General features: G+C 44.5%; 1 protein-coding gene across 2 annotated transcripts in view; it reads right to left on the bottom strand.

Annotated features, from left to right (window-relative positions):
* C8H10orf90 (chromosome 8 C10orf90 homolog) overlaps positions 1-19,348 on the bottom strand; it is a 1,136,825-nt gene that overhangs the window by 245,915 nt on the left and 871,562 nt on the right. For both annotated transcript variants that reach the window (XM_069611487.1, XM_069611488.1), the window contains exon 5: positions 10,590-10,753. In XM_069611487.1, coding sequence (XP_069467588.1) covers positions 10,590-10,753 — 164 coding nt within the window. The remainder of the gene's footprint in view (positions 1-10,589; positions 10,754-19,348) is intronic.

The following is a 19,348-nucleotide window of genomic DNA, read 5'->3' as shown; positions in this document are numbered from 1 at the left end:
GCACTATAGACCTGACCAAGGTTTATTGGCAGATCCCTCTGAAATAGACAGATACAGAAAAAAAGCTTTTTCTAGCCCTCAAGGTCTTTTCCTGTTCAGATACCTTTTCGGTTACATGGGGGTGGCCACATTTAAGCTCTGATGGGCCTCATGGAGAGTACTTCTCTGCATACCTAGATGACATTGTGGTTTCAGTACCACTTGGAAAAACATCTGGAGCTGCTCCATCAAGTAGCACAAACTATCAACCCAAAGAAAACAGTACTTAGGGTGGATCAGACCAAATACTGAGGGTATACAGTGGGATGAGGGATCATATTGCCACAGCTGAACAAGATGCAAGCCATACAATAACTCCCATTTCCCAACAAAAAAAAGTCATATGGCCCTTCCTGGGATTCGTAGGTTACTATGGTCAGTTTATGACTCACTTCTCAACCACCACAATGCCCCTTACAGAAGTGCTCAAAAGCAACTATACTCTACCCCTACATGAAGATGAGCAAGCAAACACCACTTTTCAGAATTTAGTGACCATCATATCAACACGACCAGTCCTACACTGTTCAGATTTCACCTGTCCGTTTTTACTTCGATCTGACACCTCAGGAAGTGATATGGGTGCTGTATTTTCTCAAGGGAACATAAAAGATCTGTGTCAATGGGGCCTTCATCAGCAGGAAACTACCCTTATTCGACTATTGAGAAGGAGTCCCTGGCCTTCAAGTGGGCAATTGAGTCCTTTCAGTACTATCTCATTGGTAGACACTTTACCTTGTTTATGGACCATGCCCCACTACAGTGGTTAGCTGTCCAAAATGATTCCAACAATAGAGTGTGCTTTCTTACTCTTCAGCCATTAGTTTTTTTTTCGACGATACACAAACCAGCCCATTTTCAGGTCATTGCTGATTATCTTTCCCGAATACCAGATTCGCCTGACTTGTTTGATCCGTCAACGGGTGGTGGGGGGGAGTTTGTAACACTGAGGCTGTGACGCTCCCTCAAGAACAGCACCCTGCTGTATGGACTGTTTTCATAATGGATGAACTACATGGTCTCTCTGGGGCTATGGATAAAGTGGGACATGCCGACTGGCCGAGGCTGTGAGATGGGCAACAGCCTAAAGCAGCGTTGCACCTATGACAGTAATGAGAGCGAATGGGATGGTGATAATATACATTTACCTTCAGAGGAAGGATGGCAGCAATCCATGTGGTTTACCAGGATACGTCGCAGAGGCGGAGAACATGAAAACCTTCAGGAACCTAAGGTGCAGGTTCGGGAACAGCACTGCAGTTCCATTGCAGAGAGCAAAGTACAGGCACTGAAGGTGGCGTTTTGGAGGCTGGATACAACAGTATCCATGAAGGAGGGAGGGGCCAGAGTTTTGAGTCATGTGATGAAGGATGAGGTGATTGGCATATGGGAAGGAATTGGGGAATAAAAGAACACACGACTGATATATGTGTTTTATGTTTCTCACTTCAAAAGGAACCAACGGCAAAGAACTGTTCCAAGAAGTTTGCCCAAGGGCATACTAAGCTCTCCAGAGCTAAGACCAGGCAGAATCACCCTTATTTCAGAGGAAACCACAAGGAGGAGAGTGTGGCAGCTTTTTGTTTTTCTCATTTTGATCCTGAATAAAGGGAATTTCTGTTATTGCAATTTGGTCTCCCGGCTCCTCCATTCACAGGCTGTCACTCTGAAGTCTTCAAGTGACCTCACTGAAAAACTCAGCTTTTCTGGCGTCATACGATCCACCATGTGTAAGTACATGTGCCGACTAGAGCTTCGCTGCCCCCTCACTTCTACAGTTCAAGAAGGAGAGCAAGACTCTCCTTTTCAAGAAATGGCTCCACCCTAACACCTATGTTCACACAACCTCAACTCCCCACCCTACCTGACATTGGTTGATATGAATCCCACTGTTTCCTTTCTGATTGCCTATAGATACCTTGCTTAAAAATTACCCATCTTCCACTCCCCTGTTTTTAGCTCTTAACCCCCTTGTTGTTCTGCTTACCCGCACCATTTTCTTTCCCATTGATTGTAAAGTGCCCTGTTGCTTCTCTATGCTAAGAGGAAGAAGGAGAAGGAGGAGAAGAAGAAGACATTGTTTGGGAATCCTGGTTTTCAGGTTCTTTCAAAAGGAAAAGTCATGGGGTATGGAATACATCCTTGCAGGGAGGTTTTCCCCAGTTGGGTGGTAGGGGCAGAGAAAGAATTATTTCCATAGTGATATCTGCATAAATGAGTAACAAAGAGAAGTCTGTCTGAAGATGGTAAGGATTCTATATACATGATAGCACTTTAATTTAAAAAATGTGGTTGTGGTAAAAGTGGCCCATGGCTGTTTACAGCTTTGTGCACCATGTACAGTGGCTTTAATCTAATGGGTTGGGCAACAGCAGGCTAGTGCAGGATGAAAAAAAGGTTGATGTCTTATAGTCATGTCTTCTTTTACAAATGAGAAGGAGGCAGGCTACAGCATACTGGACTTTTTGTAGATGTTGGACGAAGAATGGGTTGAGGCCATGAGTACACTGTTGCTGCAGTCAAGAATTGAGGAGATGAGGTAATTCACAACAATCATCTTGTGTAGGAACTCAAAGGTGTGAAGGATTTTCTTAATCTTAACAGTTTGAAGATGGAAAGCAGATTTTGACTGAAAAGGTTCTATAAGGGATGAGTGTGAAGTCAACATCAAAGTTGATGCCCAAGGATTTAACTCTTGGGGATAAAGTGGAGCAGGTATGAAGGGGTGGGGGGGTATGGATAGCGGCTAGTGAACTGCAGTTTGTTCTTGGTAAGGGGGATATCTGTTTTCTCACTATATAGTTTGAGCCAATTGTAATCATCTTGTTTGGGAACATAAAACATTGAAGGGGGTGAGCAGCAGTTGACTAAGGTGTTTTTCTAAGGGATAGGCGAGAAGCCAAAATCAAAGTTTATGCATGACCGTTTAACTGAATGTGATATGTTGGAGCAGGGGCTAAAGGGGGCATGCAAACATGGACATTGGCCCTCATTACAAGTCAGGCGGTGGACCATGGTGCTATTAGCACCATGGTCCAAGCCGGATTCCGCCATGGTGGATGGCGGAATTACCGCCCCATTCCAAGGTGAGTGGGGCGGTAATTCCCCATTCACCATTTGCCCTTCCCCATTCCCATTTTTGCCCCATAGGGCATAATGGGGATGGGGAAGGCGCTAATTACGGCACCGTAAATTACGGTGCCGTAATTAGCACCAAGGTTGCTTAGCTCCTTGGACTTTAACACCTGCAAAAAGCAGACGTTAAAGTGTGAATCAGGCGTTAAGGGTTTAACGGCGCCGACGGCGCCGTTAAACCCTTAACGCCTGACTTGTAATGAGGGCCATTGTTTTTCATGGTCTTTGTTATGTCTTATCAGGGTCTAGATGTCATCAGCGTAAGGGCAGAAGGTGTGACTGAAACATATATTGAGAGAATCCACAAACATATGGTGAAGGGGAAGGTAGAAAGCACTGAGTGAGTGGTTAAGCCTTGGAACCGAAAGGGGAAAGGGCATGGATCTAGGATCTGGAGGATTGGAATGAGGTCATCAAGAAGAGGTCAGTGTTTATGATTACGCCATAAGGGATGTGGCAGTGAAGAATGTTCTGGCCAATGTTTTTAAACCAACGTATAGGTGACATTCTTAGGCTATTGCTCCACCATCATCACTAACATGCACATGACATCAACAAGGGAGTTGATCTCAAATTTGGTTCCATTTAGGGCGAAGAAAAGTTGTCTAGATGTTGTGTAGAAAGTTATTATCTTTGAAGTTTTATTGAAGAATGAGAGTCAGGGCTTGTTCGGAAAGGATGTGATGATAGCCAATTTGCTGGATACAGATAAGGTACCAAAGGCCAGGAAGGGTTTAAGAAGGACACACATCCTGCTAGGAAGAAAGGAAGGGGCATTCACTCGAAGATGGAGGACACAGGGGTCAAGTGGAGAATCTGAGTCTTTGGCAGAAGCTAGATGAGGTCACACTCTGAGTGAAGGTTGTAGGAAAGGAGCCGGGGGTCTGTTGATTGCAGGATGTAGGTGGGTCTGACACAGGAGATTGAAAAGTGAAGGAAATTGTGTGGGGAATAGTGGCAATTTTCATGAAGAAGAAGGTAGTGAGTTCCTCATAAATGATGGAAGAGAGGGGAGGCCAAGGTTGTGGGTGGAGGTGATGTTTAGAGTTCTACAGAGCAAACTGAGCTGTGAAAATGTATTTGAATGTGCTAGGGGACTCGTAATTTTACTAAGGGAAGTAGGCTTTCTTTGGATTTTAGATTTTTTTGCAGTCTCTAAAGTGAAAGAAGTAGGCAGGCTTTTATGAGGGTTAATACCAGTGGTACCAGATTAATTCAAAAGAGGTGAACAGATGGTAGAGTTAAACGTATGGTAGATGGTAGTTATGGAGGATTTGGGGGGAATTTTTCAGGTAAGCCATGGGGCTTTGTTTCACTTGATTAATTTGTTTGGGAATGGCCGTTGCTTCTTAAGCTGTGATGAAGAGGTTGTTGAGGGTTGACCAGTAGAGGTCAGGAGAGGGATAAAGTGTTGCAACCTCTGCACCATCAGAGTATAGGCAGGGAAAATTAAATGTTAACTGGGACTCAACTAATGAAGCTTTGGTCAAATACATTTTAAAACTATCCCATCGATGTATCTGCCATGTGTTTTATGTAAAGTAATAATGTCATGGGAATTCCCAAGTGAAGCTGAATGCCTTACAGCACATATTATATGCAGTTATTCTATTTAACTTCCTTTCCATCTACATTTCCAAAGGTGATACATACAGACATTTGCAACTGCATTCAAACTGCTCCCCTGTTTTCCTCCTCGACTCCCAATGCCCTAACAACATAATCATTGTGACAAGCTTACTGATTGGCCATGATGGACATGGGGAACTCTGAGGACCAAAGTGACCTAACTGCTCCGTGATGTAACCTCTGGAGGCAGTGCATGCAAGTTTCCCCCAGAGATTTTCCAGTCTTCCCTAAGAGACTCCTAGATAACATATACCACCCACTGACCCCCATGCCAGCACAGGCAAATGTCTCTCATGACAATTTAAGGAGATGTTCCACATATGGTATGCAAGTTGCCTGAGACAATACTCCACAAGGGAATCAGTCCCCAGAATGAATTTGTATTTATAGTAAGTACACATGTTTTTATTTCCAACTTAGTCCCTTTTGTTGCTCCTTGAGTGGGTGAGGTCACTGCAAGTTACACACGCATACTTTACTAGACCAGGCATGGTGCATGAACTGGAGCTGATATTAAATCCCTTGACTGCAGGAGATAACAAATAAAAGGGTGTCCATACACAGTGTGAAATAAAAACTAGGAACAGATGGTGAGAACGAACTTGTGATCAGGGATGCAACAACGCAATATCAGCTGGGCACCGTCAAATCTATGCATGTTTGCAAAAGTCTGGAAAGACATTTTATCTCTTTGGACATTGGGCCTGGGTCATGGGTCAATTGATAATATTGAAACCCCAGCCTCACTTGCTCCCAAGTGAACATGTAGCTCAAACACATGGGGAGGTGATAGAACCTTTAAGCAACTGCCAATTAGTTTTCACAAATGTCATGTGAAAACTAACACACACATCAGAACACTCATTGGAACAGTTAGTATTGCAGTAAACTGTAAAAAAAGGGCAATACCCTCTTGAAGATATTGGTGTTAAGATGGTGTTCCAGAGAAATATTGTGGTGTTTAAAAGAGCGGTGAAAGAGGGGTGTTAGAGTGGTTAAACATGCATTATCTAAGCCAAATTAGCCAAATAGTAGTAGACTTGACCAGAAACGGCCAAGTCCAATCAGCCACAAGCTAAAAAAGCCAGATTGAAGGGACATGCTATATTCAAAGGTTTGCTACGTACTAGGTCCCAAAGGTTGGCATGAGCTAGGCTTTGCTAAGGAAGTCTGGGAGCTGGGAGGGCTAAACCAGATCCTGGTTGGAACAGTGGGACTACCAGCTCAACTAGAAAAAGATGTCCTCTTGTTAAGGTCTGAGGAGGGGCAATAATACACTACCAGATAAGTAAGATTATTCCTATTCATGGCCATAGACTAGACCCCAGGACAAGAGTGCTTCCATACTGGGATTGTCCAAGTAGCAGTTGCCAGGTCATCGCTAACTGCAGAAGACAACATTAGGAGTCTAAGCAGCCAAGACAAAAGGATTTAAAAGTAGGCTAGGTCTGCTAGCGGTTTGAATCTGGAACCCCCATACGATTGATGTGTTGTACTGCCAAAACATTCTCCTTTCACAGACGCATGCAGCATTGCACTGCCCCAAACCAAGGATTTAACATCAGCGGAAACTGCCAAACACCTCAAGGAATTTCAAGGAAACAATGTTTCCCAAGGCCCAATTACCCTCTGTGGAGGTTCCCCTACAAGCTTAGTAGCCCAATCACCTGTAGTAGGATTTGATATCTATGGCTGAGGAGTTGAAGGAATTGTTCCTGAGTTCCATGCAATCTATAACTTATAGCACCAGTTCAACTCTTCTCACAGAAGCATCCTTGCTGCAGAGCATGAGACCTTTTATGACATGGCATATGATTAGACACTAAAATATTTTATAAGTAAAGGTGACTAGGAGAAAATGGCCTAGATGGTTCCACCAGGCTTGCCTGTTCATGCACAACAGCAATGGCCCACATGATAATGCCCTTCTGTGTAGGCATATTGTCAGCAGAGTATTTGAGCATGTGAGTACATGAATATCATGGAATTCAGATATTCAACCATCTCCACTGGCACCTACGGACACTGGTTGATGAGTTTTAATTAAGCACATTGAGCTGGTGAGTGCCTCAGGGGATACAGGGACACAATGCTCGTATTCCATCCCCGCAACAGACATGTGTGTTTTACTTTTATTCCTCTGAAATTAAATGGGTTGAACATTTTCACGTGATTGGAAAAACTGAAAACAGTCTGAAAAAGAAATATTTGTCACCTAGTTGACCCATAATTTAGCAAAGATCAATCCATTCAAATGTATCATTAACATCTAGCATCAAAGAATGTTTCGTTTGGATTCAAAATAACAGTACATGGCTGACATATGTTAGACCGACTTAAAAGTGAGTTTTCTTATGAACTGAGGTAAACACATAGGGCCTCATTACGAGGAATGCAGTAGGGGGTTAACAGGGCCCATAGAGCTGCCAGACCCGCTAACCCTCTACCGCCCCATGACAAGGTCCACTTGCGGGACACGCTAAGGACGCCTGGTTTTACCAGACGTCCTTAGCGGGTCCAGCAAGTGGACCAGGATGCTAACAACGGGCCGTCACACGGGCCCGTTGTTAGCATCATCCCCATTCCATTGAGCCCATTGGAGGCTGAAATGGGAATGTGGATGTACCGGGTGCGGGTTCCCTGAATGGGGAAATACCGAGCCCTCCAAGGTCGGAATGGCCCAGTATTTCCCCATTCAAGGAACCCGGACCCAGTGCCTGCAATGAGGGTAGCCATGACGCAAAAAGCGGCATGGTTACCTCCATTGTCGTAATGAGGCTCATAGATGTTTAACAGGGAGTTTGAACGATATATTACTAGACTTCTTATAGTACAATATTTATATGCAAACATTGATGCATATGCTCTTTGCTTTTATGTGTGTCAACACACCATATGCATCTGTCAAGATCTTTAAACATGACACACATTTGGAAATGCTTAATTATCTTAATTCTTACTGATCAAAACACAACGTTAACAATGCTTAGGGATCAGCAGTGAGATTCTAGTGTAGACATTCTGTACAGTTATTTTGATGAGTTGTTTCTGCAATGTTAAGGATGTTCAAATGTGTTCAGACTGGGCTCAGTTGCCGGGCAATATACAACTGTTTTAAAAATGCATATTATGCTAAATCACTAAATGTGAGTCCAGTGTTAAGCTTCTTCCAACAGAAGCATGTGTTGCACCCATGGAGGTAATCACATCAACAGTATTGATTTCTAAAGCAGTGGTTATAGCCCAAATTATGCCATTCTTCAAGATATCAATAATATGCCATGCATTTTTATAAATTATCCCATTGTTATCGTGTGTGTGTAAAACCAATACAACCTGTTTCACTCATGGACCTTGTCTATATAATGATAATGTGTATGTGAATTTGGTGGTGGAACTCTTGAGCCAACCCACATTTCACATAGTTCATGGATGTTACTGCATGTGCAACATGGCCTCAATCGGGTGGGTCCAAATAGGATCCTTTGGGTGCTAAAAGTATGTACCGCCAAGGCATAGAGACACCATGACCCTGTACTGCAACCAGTTTCTCATAGGCTGGGGTAGAGTTACAATGCTGATCCCCCCCGGCATGTGCAGAATCATGGAGATGGAGAGGTGAAGTGAAGAGCCCTTAGCTGGGTAAATCCCTTGTTGGGCACGCCTGAAATTCCATCCCTGTCCAAGAGTGCAGATGCACAACACAGCCTGACTTCACCCTCTGTATGTCACCAATATGAAGAGAACCAAAGTGAGTAGACCACTGTGGGATCTCTGACTGCAGAGAAGTCAATAGTGCATGTGTATGTCCGTGTGTTTGTGTATGCCTTTGAGTGTCTGTGTGTAAGCATGTGTGCAAGGGAAGAGTTAACATTCTTCAGGGGGAAACTAAGAGGCACACTGGGTAGATGCCAGGCGCCGAGAGTGAAATGGGCAGAACTGATGCAGATAGAGTGACAATGGGCCAGAACTGGAAGATTGAGAGCATGATGGAGCACAACCGCCCATGGGAGAATGGGACTGGGGCAGAATTGGAGCAGGGAATGCAATAAGGGACATACATGTGGTGGCGAGAGCATCATAGGGCAGACTGAGGCAGTAAGAGGCACGTTAGACAAAACCTTTCCCCTGACCTTACCTGTAACAGGTAGTAGAGAGACATGGCCCAGATGTGTGGTAGAGAGAGAGAGTAAAATGGAAGATAACTGGGTATTAGAATGTTACATTGGAGACAACAAAAATTGGAGAGCAACAAACGGAGGCAGGGAGAGCAGCCTTGGGCAGAACTGGAACAGAAACAGAAACATGAGGAACATCAGAGGCAGTTAGAGTGTTAAGGGGAAAGAACTGCAGCATTGAGAGCAACATTTCTGCAAAGTTTGCCCATTGAGAGCAACATAGGGCAGATTTGCAGAAGGGACTGTCACATGGTGCCCTATCGCCACCAGCACCCCCCCATACTACTCCCTGGGCTCCCACCCACCTATATAATGTTTATGTCCAGTCGCCAGCAGCAGCCCCCCCTGCACTCTGGGCCCATAGCTGCCTTTGGGTGGATTGTCTCCACCCTGCACTTACCTGTTGGGCGGTTGACTTACCTCGTCACTTGGGATGTCTCCACCCATGCACCTACTTGCTGCCCCCCACTCAACAGGCACCTCTTGCACTTCCCCCCTGGGGAACCCTAATAGCACTTAACCTTCCTCCCCTTTTTTCTCTCTCGCTGCACTTGCAAGCTCTGAATGTCACAAGGCCTAGTAGGACCACTGTTTGCTTTATTATTTATGGGCCTCATTACGAGTTTGGTGGTAACCCACCGGTGATACTGGCGGATTGCTTCCAAACTCGTAACACCATTTCTGCGAACTGCCACTGGGACATTAGAAGACCTGGCAGCCCGGGATATCAGGCGGGGAAAAGTCTAAGTCCCCATTCCCACAGAAGCACTGGCACAGTTGCTAAAGGTGCCAGTGCCTCTGTGACAAGTCTGCCCACTGGACCGTTGCGCACGGCAGGGCAGACCTGCCATGCGCAACGGCCTCTGCAAGCAGATTTGTAGTGTGGCAACGGGCACCTTATTTCCAGACCACCACACTTGTAATGAGGCCCATATTGTCCATGGTTTATTCACTCCCTTGCTCCATTCCCTTTTTCCTTGTGGCACTTTGAAACACTGTCTTGTTGTACAAGCGCCTGATAAATAACCAATAAATACATAAAATAAAGAGCAACATGTTGCACACATCTTTCAACAAGCATCATGAAAATGTGTTTTATCACTCTTCAGAGCTGGTATATATTGCTGTGACAGGCCTCCACGAGAGCAAGGAGCACGAAGATGGAGTTTACAGTGGCAATGCTGGCCTGTATTGATGGGTCAGGGCTTGTGATTTCTTTGAGCACAAGCAACATGAACATGTGGTTTACCGTGCCAGGGGCTTATATCAATATATAATAGATTAATAACACAGGGCTTCTAGGTATATAGCAAGCAAAAACATGTTCTGTGAATTGCTCATGTGTACTGTTTGCGTCCCCGCATGTAATATTTCATAAATTCTACACATTTTGACCCGCTAGTTTAAAGATTCTTTCAGAGGAGAACATGCCCAAACTCCCCTAGCTTAGAAAAGGTTTGCTCACACATTCAGTCCAATTTATGGGAAACAATCATGCCGCAATGCTTTAAATATTCACCAGAAGGCACTGCCTTCTACATTGTTGTTACTGATATGTGAAATATACACGCTCTGAAACTGATCAGCGAAAGGCTGCTTTCATATTACCCTCAGCGTCAGGACTACAGGTCCCAGGAAAAGTGTGGAAGGCTCGCATAGTCCTCTCGTAATTGTTGACTGATGTTTGGTTGTTACCAAGCAGTCTTCATCGTTTCTGTTCTTTTCTACACGTTCTGTAATTCCTCCATTGGAAAGGCACCCATCGCAATCACCTGCAAAGATTCCAAGCATAGCGTGTTTTTTAGAATAAAGGAATACACACGAAGAGCAGGGAAAGCAAGTATGTAGATGTGCATATCATGTATTGGACTGCATAGGGCACATGTTTGGCTTGGGAGCAGTGGCGGGCTGACCAACGAGGGTGCACGGTAACAGGATGCAGTAACATAGATGCATTAGAAGGATCGCATGTTAGTGGTATTCACTTGAACGGTGTACAGGTTAGCAATGGAAAAACCAGACTGTGTCTGAGTCAGGAGGTTTCACACATTATAGAGTATTGGTGTATGAAACTATGCAAAACATCATTGAATATGTTGTGACCTGCCACCATGGTTAGTGAAGAAAAGAAACCGTATGAACATTGGAGTAGAAGGGGCCCTGCAGTGGATGCCGACCTGCCACCCATGTTCCGCGGGAACCCTCAGCAAATTATTTTGTTCTAAATTCAGGGTGCATCAGAGGCATACAAAGGCTAGGACTAGGTCCAAACTGAGCAACATCAGCGGCAGTGAGATTGAGGTGGTACTGCCCCCCATGCATTTCAAGAATCAAGAAGCTCTCCCTGCTTCCTGGTTCCTGTCTGCGTGCAGTGCAGGAGTCGGAGACCTGAAGAGGAATCGAGTCTGGAGCTGGTTGGGAAACAGTTAAGAAAAATATAACTGTTTGTATATGTCTGTGCATACCCCTCTGTACTATTCCACACATGCTAGCAGCACGAAGGCTGGCTCGTTGGCTGGTCTTGACCATAGCTTCCCACCCGATTAGCCTGCCATTTATCATCACTCTTGCAGCCTGCCAGTCAATTAAGCTTTGAACTTGGCCTTGTAAATGTTCTCTGTGCCTGAGAATAAAAGGGAGTATAGGCATAGCTTGCCTCTTGGTTTCGGTGTAGCATGACCTAGTGTCTATTTTAATCTGACCATGTGACCAGAGACTATGTTTCAGAGCATTTTGCTGTATTAAATACTATTAAATGATGAACCTCTGACGTCTTCAGTGTTCTTCCACCCCAGTTTAGACAGAGTTTGTTCTTTTCACAAGCTTTGTAGCTACTGAATGAAGACCCAGGCCCACTGTGGCCTCGACTTCTTGGTGCTGGGGCAGCCAAGCCTTTCTTGTGCTCTTCTCTACCATTAGCTGTATTTGAACTGTGCCACACAGAAAAAGCCTTTCTATTCACGGGGTTCAAAGTGCTTTGTTGAACATCCATATTCCATACATTCCTATGCATATACATTGGTGCATCGCCGCAATCTATTCACTACATAGCCAGCCTTAAGAATACTTTGTCTGCTTGCTTTACTGCGTCTGTACAATTGTAAAATGATTTTGTTAACTTTGGCCACTGTGTGATCCCCCGCGGCCTGCGCTGCTCGCAGTCCCTGGAACCTTTCTCTCCCTCTCCCTCCCTCCTCCTGCCTCCCACCCCACCCCCGGAGCCTGATTGGGCAGTGTCTCGCCATCTTCCTGGTGTATATCACCATCAGCCTCCTGCACGCTCTTTCCCCCATCCGGAGCGTCTGCACGTGAATGCCCAGGCCAGTGACCCTTCTGGTCCTGTTTTGTTAACCTTCAGCCACTGTTTTATTATATCTGTGCCTCTGTGTGCCCCCCCCCACCACCTGTGTAATATGGATTTTCCCATCCCAGGAGCTCGGTGAGTGTTTGTAGGCAATAAGCGCTTGGTTTTCGTTTTAATCACTGCATTTGTGTCCGCCCGAGTCCTCCAAGCAGGCCCTCACCTCCTTTTCCCTACCCGCATCCTCTTCCGGATTCCACCGCCCTCCCGCTGCCCAACCCGCACACCCCCCCTCCCATTGGCTCTCCCTACTGGTCTTAACTTGCCGTCCGATGGCAGCCCTCTGCCCGGCAGGCCCACTCGGCTAAGGACCCTGAGGCAAAGGACGGCTCCCACAAAGATGGCTCCAGATCGTATCCCCAGGTATCCGCAGGAGAAGCAGGAAGCCAGCACCCACCAAAAAGTAAGTGTGGCAAGGGTGGGGACTGAAGCAATTACATCACGCCAGACTACCCTACCACTCAATCCTACAAGCCCTACTGTTACAAACTCTTGCATCTAGACTGTACTCCCAACAACATTGAGTGCACCTGATTTGTTCCATTGAGTTGAATCTCACATCTAGATAGTCTACACAAACCTCACAAATTCAGAAAGTGTGCCTAATAGCGTAAATGGGGCTTAGTTGAATTTATAAAGTGTGCCTAATAGCGTAACTGTGGTTTAGTTGAATTTAGAAAGTGTGCCTAATAGCGTAACTGGGGCTTAGTTGAATTTAGAAAGTGTGCCTAACAGCGTAACTGTGGTTTAGTTGAATTTAGAAAGTGTGCCTAATAGCGTAACTGGGGTTTAGTTGAATTTAGTAAGTGTGCTTAATAGCGTAACTGTGGTTTGGTTTAATTTAGAAAGTGTGCCTAATAGCGTAACTGTTGTTTAGTTGAATTTAGAAAATGTGCCTGATAGCGTAACTCGGGCTTAGTTGAATTTAGAAAGTGTGCCCAACTAGCCTCACTGTACCAAAGCTGAATTTGAAAGGGTGCCTAATAGCGTAACTGTGGAAAGTGTGAATAATATCATCCTGTGATATTGTTGAACTTAGAAAGTGTGAATAACCTCACCCTGTGGTATACCTGAACTTAGAAAGTGTGAATAATATCATACTGTGGTTTAGTTGAATTTAGAAAGTGTACCCAACTAGCCTCACTGTACCAAAGGTGAATTTAGAAAGTGTGCCTAATAGCGTAACTGGGGCTTAGTTGAATTTAGAAAGTGTGCCCAACTAGCCTCACTTTACCAAAGCTGAATTTGAAAGGGTGCCTAATAGCGTAACTGTGGAAACTGTGAATAATATCACCCTGTAGTATAGTTGAACTTAGAAGGTGTGAATAACCTCACCCTGTGGTATAGTTAGGTGATGTGAATAATATCATCCTGTGGTATAATTGATCTTTGAAAGTGTGAATAACCTCACCCTGTGGTATAGCTGAACTTTGAAAGTTTGAATAATATCTTCCTGTGGTATAATTGAACTTAGAAGGTGTGAATAATATCATCCTGTGCTACAGCTGAATTAGAAAGTGTCCCTAAATGTGGTATAGGTAAACTTAGAAAGTTTGAATAATATCTTCCTGTGGTTCAGTTGAACTTGGACACTGTGAATAATCTCACCCTATGATATAGTTGAACTTGGAAACTGTGAATAACCTCACCCTATGGTATAGTTGTACATAGAAGGTGTGAATAACATCATCCTGTGGTATAATTGAATTTAGACAGTGTGAACAATATCGTCCTGTGGTATAGTTGAACTTGGAAACTGTGAATGATCTCACCCAATGGTATAGTTGAACATAGAAAGTGTGAATAATATCATCCGTCGGTATAGTTGAACTTAGAAAGTGTGAACAAAATCTTCCTGTTGTATGATTGAACTGAGAAAGTGTGAATAACATCATCCTGTGCTACAGCCGAATTACAAAGTGTCCCTAACTGTGGCATAGGTAAACTTAGACAGTGGGAATAATAACAACCTGTGGTATAGTTGAACTTGGAAAGTGTGAACAAAATCATCCTAAGCCAACTGTAGAATAGTTAAACTTAGCCACGCCATGAGTCCATCCCACTGTGAAAAATCCCACCCTATAGTATAGTTGAACTTTGAAGGTGTGAATACTATCATCCAGTGGTATCATTGAAATTAGAAAGTGTGAATAATATCTTCCTGTGGTATAATTGAACTAAGAAAGTGTTGAATAATATCATCCTGTGCTAAATTAGACAGTGTCCCTAACTGTGGTATAGGTAAACTTAGAAAGTGTGAATAATATCCTCCTATGGTTCAGTTGAACTTGGAAAGTGTGAACATAATCATCCTATGCCAACTGTAGCATAGTTAAACTTATCCACCACCCGGCCCACCAAAGGCCACTGAAAGAGACCCACTCGCACCCGCCCCCCTCACCTCTCTCCCTACTTCACTTCCCCCCACTCCCCAAACCATCCCACCCTCCACCTCATCCTCAGCCCACTCCCTATCCAACTCCCATGACAGAGGAACCAACCCATCCCAAACCAGCCCACCTGCCACCACATTCTAAGCACTCGCTGTCCAACCCTCAAGCAAGAAGAACCATCCCATCCCAATCCAGCCCACCCTCCACCACGCCTTCACCCCAACCCCTATCCAAACACCAAGCCAGAGGAGCCCGATGGCGAGCCAACCATGCTAAGACCCATAAAGTGGATGGAACGGATGAAATGGATGGAATGAATGCAGTGGATGGAACAGATGCAGTACATAAAATGGATAGAATGGATGAAACACGTAGAGTGGATGGAATGGACAGAGTGGATGGAACAGACGGAGTGGATGGAACGGATAGGATAAACAAGCAGATTGAACGGATGGAAAGGATGAGTAGATTTAACGAATGGAACAGATGAAAAGGATGGAATAGATGAACGAATTGGATACAGTAGACGGAACAGATACAGTAGATGGAACAGATACAGTAGACGGAACAGGTGGAGTGGACGGAACAGTTGGAGTGGATGGAACGGGTGGAGTGGATGGAATGGGTGGAGTGGATGGAACCAGTGGAGTGGATGGAACGGTGGAGTGGATAGAACGGGTGGAGTGGATGGAACGAATTGGAATGGATGGAATGGATTGGAACAGATTGGAACGGATGGAGTGGATTGGAACGGATGGAACAGATGGAGTGGAATGGAACGGATTGGAACAGATGGAGCCGGTCGAATGAATATGAAGGATGGAATGGATTGAAGACATTAAACGGATGGGAAGGATGAAATGGGTTTATTGAATGGATGGAGTAGATCATGTGCATGAAGGGTCGAGTGGATGGAATGGATAGAAGGATTAGTAGATTAAATGGATGTAATCAGACGAAATGGATGAACAGACTAAGTGGAATGAGCGGACAGAGTAAATAAAATGGATAGAATAGATGGTACAGATGCAGTGCTCAATCTCAAGCTCTTTACTGATAACCACCATATCACACTACCACGCTTACTCTCTCCTATACACCACCACTCAACTAGAACATAGCAATACTATGACACATTCAGTATAGCTGTTCTCATACTAACACCCGCCACATACTCCCCATCATGCTAATTAAGCACAGGTAGCTGATCACACACTGCTAGCTTAAGCGTCTCCTCAGGCCTAGTGCAGACAGAAATCAGTCTGGGTGCCCACCCCCAGAGTGAAAACATACAACTGACCGCCCCACCACCGCACCTACCACTAAGAAGCAGCTATCATGCAACTGCCACAGCGGCTGCACACATATCCGGTGCACCTACGCATCTTATGACTCTCTCTCTCTTCTGACCCGGTTCCAGAGGGCGTTCAACCTACCAGCGCTTTGAGATCATACCAATGAAACATAAGGCGATATATAAATGCCAAGTAACATAACATAACATAACATTCGTGCAAGGGTGTTGCATGCTTATTTATGCATGCATGCATGTGTGTGCATGTGCAAGGGTGTATTTGTGTAATTGCTCATATTTTATTTATTTATTCATTTATTGCATTTATGTAACACCCAAACCCGGAGGTATCACAGCTATGGTCCAGAAGAAATTAGCAGGTAGAAAGCAAGGCAAGCAAGAGCAATTAGTCATGTTTGTTAAACAGACATATTTTCACAAGTTTCCTGAAGGTCAGGTCGGAACGCTAATTTCTGATGCTAGGACGCAGAAGCTCACAACTCCTGCTCTTTTGCTGTTGTATCCAGGGGTGAAGAGAGTGAGGCTTGCTGAGGATCGTAGAGAGTGCAATTGGTAGAGTGGGGCCTAGATACATCTGTGTGCAATGGTCATGGGGAGCCAGTGGACATCATGTCTGGTAGCTGAGATGTGTTTGGAACATTGTATGCCCAAGGCAGCAGGAAGCGCTTGTGGGATGTATTAACCCACTTATGCTCTGCCCTGCGGCATCCCTGTGTGCTGATGGTGCCAGAATTATCAAAATGGCAGCAAAACCCCTGTGCGCACCAAAACATGTGGCTGCCAAATCTACCATGCATGTTGTCAGTGGTGGAACGGAGACCGCATTGCTGAAACATGTCACTGGGCTGCCCAACAAGTACAAAAATGGAGACTGCATGAAAAGCAGTGCTTTGCTGAAAGAAATCCAGAATTTGCTCCTACATCCTTTTTCTTGGTTGCTGAAATTACAGAATGCATTACAAAACACCACCAACATCCAACATTCTTGCTAGGTGTCACAATTTACTGAATTCAAGAAATCATTGTGAAATTGCAATATTCTGAAAAGCTGAATTTATCATCAAAACACCCACAGCAAAGGTTTGCCTGCCTGTGGGATCTGTCAAAATCTGGGAGCAGTACCTCCGGCTGCCTGAATTACATCTGTCTGTAGCTTAACTCATAAGATTTAAACTTGTACACTGAAATCTAATGTCTGAAAACTAAGTGACCTGTTATTGAGAGTACACTAGGTTGTAACTATTTAAATCCCATGGTGTAGAAGCTGGAATAGGTGTTCTACCTGCTTGTTTTGCAATTCAGGTTTGTTTTAAACCAAGAAAAAAATGTAACAAAATGACATTTGAATTTAAGCTTGACTCAAAGCCAAACCAGTATAACAACAACTTTCACCAAATGTATTTATGTAATTATGTTATTTATGTCAAAAGCAGGAAACTTCACACGCTTATGCCCATATACAATGCGCACATTTGTGGAAATTTGCTCCGAAATTGGACCAAGTGTCCTGGCCAAAAAGGGCAGAATTCTGTCAAAAGCCGACACAAGATCCTACAACGACGGGGATTGGAAGAGTACCTGCTCCACAAAATATGTGATCTATATATGTTATGGTTATAAAGGTTGCACAATTGTAAATATGTATTGTACTAAAAGTGGATTTTATGTTCAAAAGGCAAGGGCAGGATTCTTGTTTTGGAGAAGTTGTAGTTTAGTAGTCCAGTTTACTGTTTATGATAGTTTGTGGCAGTGTGTGGAAAATCTCTGAAGAGAGGACTATCTGCTCAGGGAGATAAGCTTGGCGGTGTAAGCTCTAGGGCATTAATCTGGTTGGTCATAGAGAGCTCATCGTCTAGGTGGATTCCTAGTGTTTTGATACATTTCAAGACTAGTATGATGGTGCCATCGATAAGGGAGGCGTAGAATGCAAGGTCTAAGCATTTGAGGCAGAGAGAAGAGCCCACAATTAAAAGCTCTGCTTTCTCATCATTGAGGCACAAGTTATGGGTAGCCATCCAAATTTGGATGACGCTGTGCACCTTTTTTATAGCAACAGTGTTTATCAGAGTAGTCGCCTGAGATGAGGATGAGGATTTGGGTGTCTTCCTGGAAAGTTGGTGTAGCTGATGTCAAGAGATTCACGCAGGCCGAACAATGGCTTGGTGTAATGTATAAGGTTGGTGAGAGGCAGAAGACTTGGGGTACTCCAAGGGGGACATCAATAGGACCTGATGCTGAATCCCCAATAAAGACCCTACAGTAACATTCACAGAGGAAGGATTTAATCCGTGTGGTAGCTTTCGTCGAGAATTGGAAGTTCGAGTGGAAGTGGTGGTAGAGCAGGTCATGGTCCACTAGGTCAAATGATGTGGAGAGGTCTAGTAGGAGGATAATGGCTAGGTTACCTGTGTAGAGGAGGTCCCAGATATGACCTGCACTCCAGCCACCCATATTGAAGCATCTGGAACATACTCACCGAGATATGTGACGTATGAGGAGCAAATAAACCAACAGAGAGCAGCACTAGGGCTCTGCCCAGTGCCCATCAGAAGAGCAATACCTGTTGAAGTGCCAATAACCAGACAACCATGGGCAGCACGGTACCCATTGAGACAACTGTACCAACGGCTGACATGACATAAAGACTACTTTCAAACTGTCCCCGAAGAGACCCAAAGAGCCTTAATTGAAGGTGAATGGTGATGACACAAGGGCCGGACAAACATACAGACGAACGAACCGACAATCAAAAGATGACACGCAAAGACGAAATCTATAGAATAATGATGTAATGGACTTAAAAGGAGAAACAATGCTGAACTTTAAAGAAACGTAACCATAAAGCAGGAGGCAAAATATGCAACTGGCTAATGCCTGTAAATAGGGTTGGAACGCAAGAAGATAAGGAAACAGTACTGCTTGCTATGCTTAGTAGAAGAATAGAGCGGCAAGCGCCAACTATATATCTACCTCAAAGAAGCACATTATATAAGTGCAAAGCCACTTTATACAAAAGCAGAATTAAGCCCACGATGATAGAGGTCATACAGGCCAGGATTCATATGCAAGCACAAAACGAAACAAAAGAGCGGAATCGAAACTTAGCAAGAAGCAGCTCATGCCTGGGAATTCGAGGTCAACCTAAGGAAGGGAGGAGAGCGGTAACTTCGAAGAATCGAAACTTCAAAGCATAGCAGCCTACCCATGAAAATGAAGCAGATTCACGGTGTACTAACACGTGACCAGCCAAGCACAAAGAGGTACCAACGTCTGATGTCACCCAAAACCACAGGATGCC

The sequence above is a fragment of the Ambystoma mexicanum genome, chromosome 8 (genome assembly GCF_040938575.1).
Source record: "Ambystoma mexicanum isolate Mex_15411 chromosome 8, UKY_AmexF1_1, whole genome shotgun sequence".
Classification (NCBI taxonomy): Eukaryota; Metazoa; Chordata; class Amphibia; order Caudata; family Ambystomatidae; genus Ambystoma; species Ambystoma mexicanum.
The sequence above is the reverse complement of the archived record's forward strand: the minus strand, read 5'-3'. Positions and strand labels throughout refer to the sequence as shown.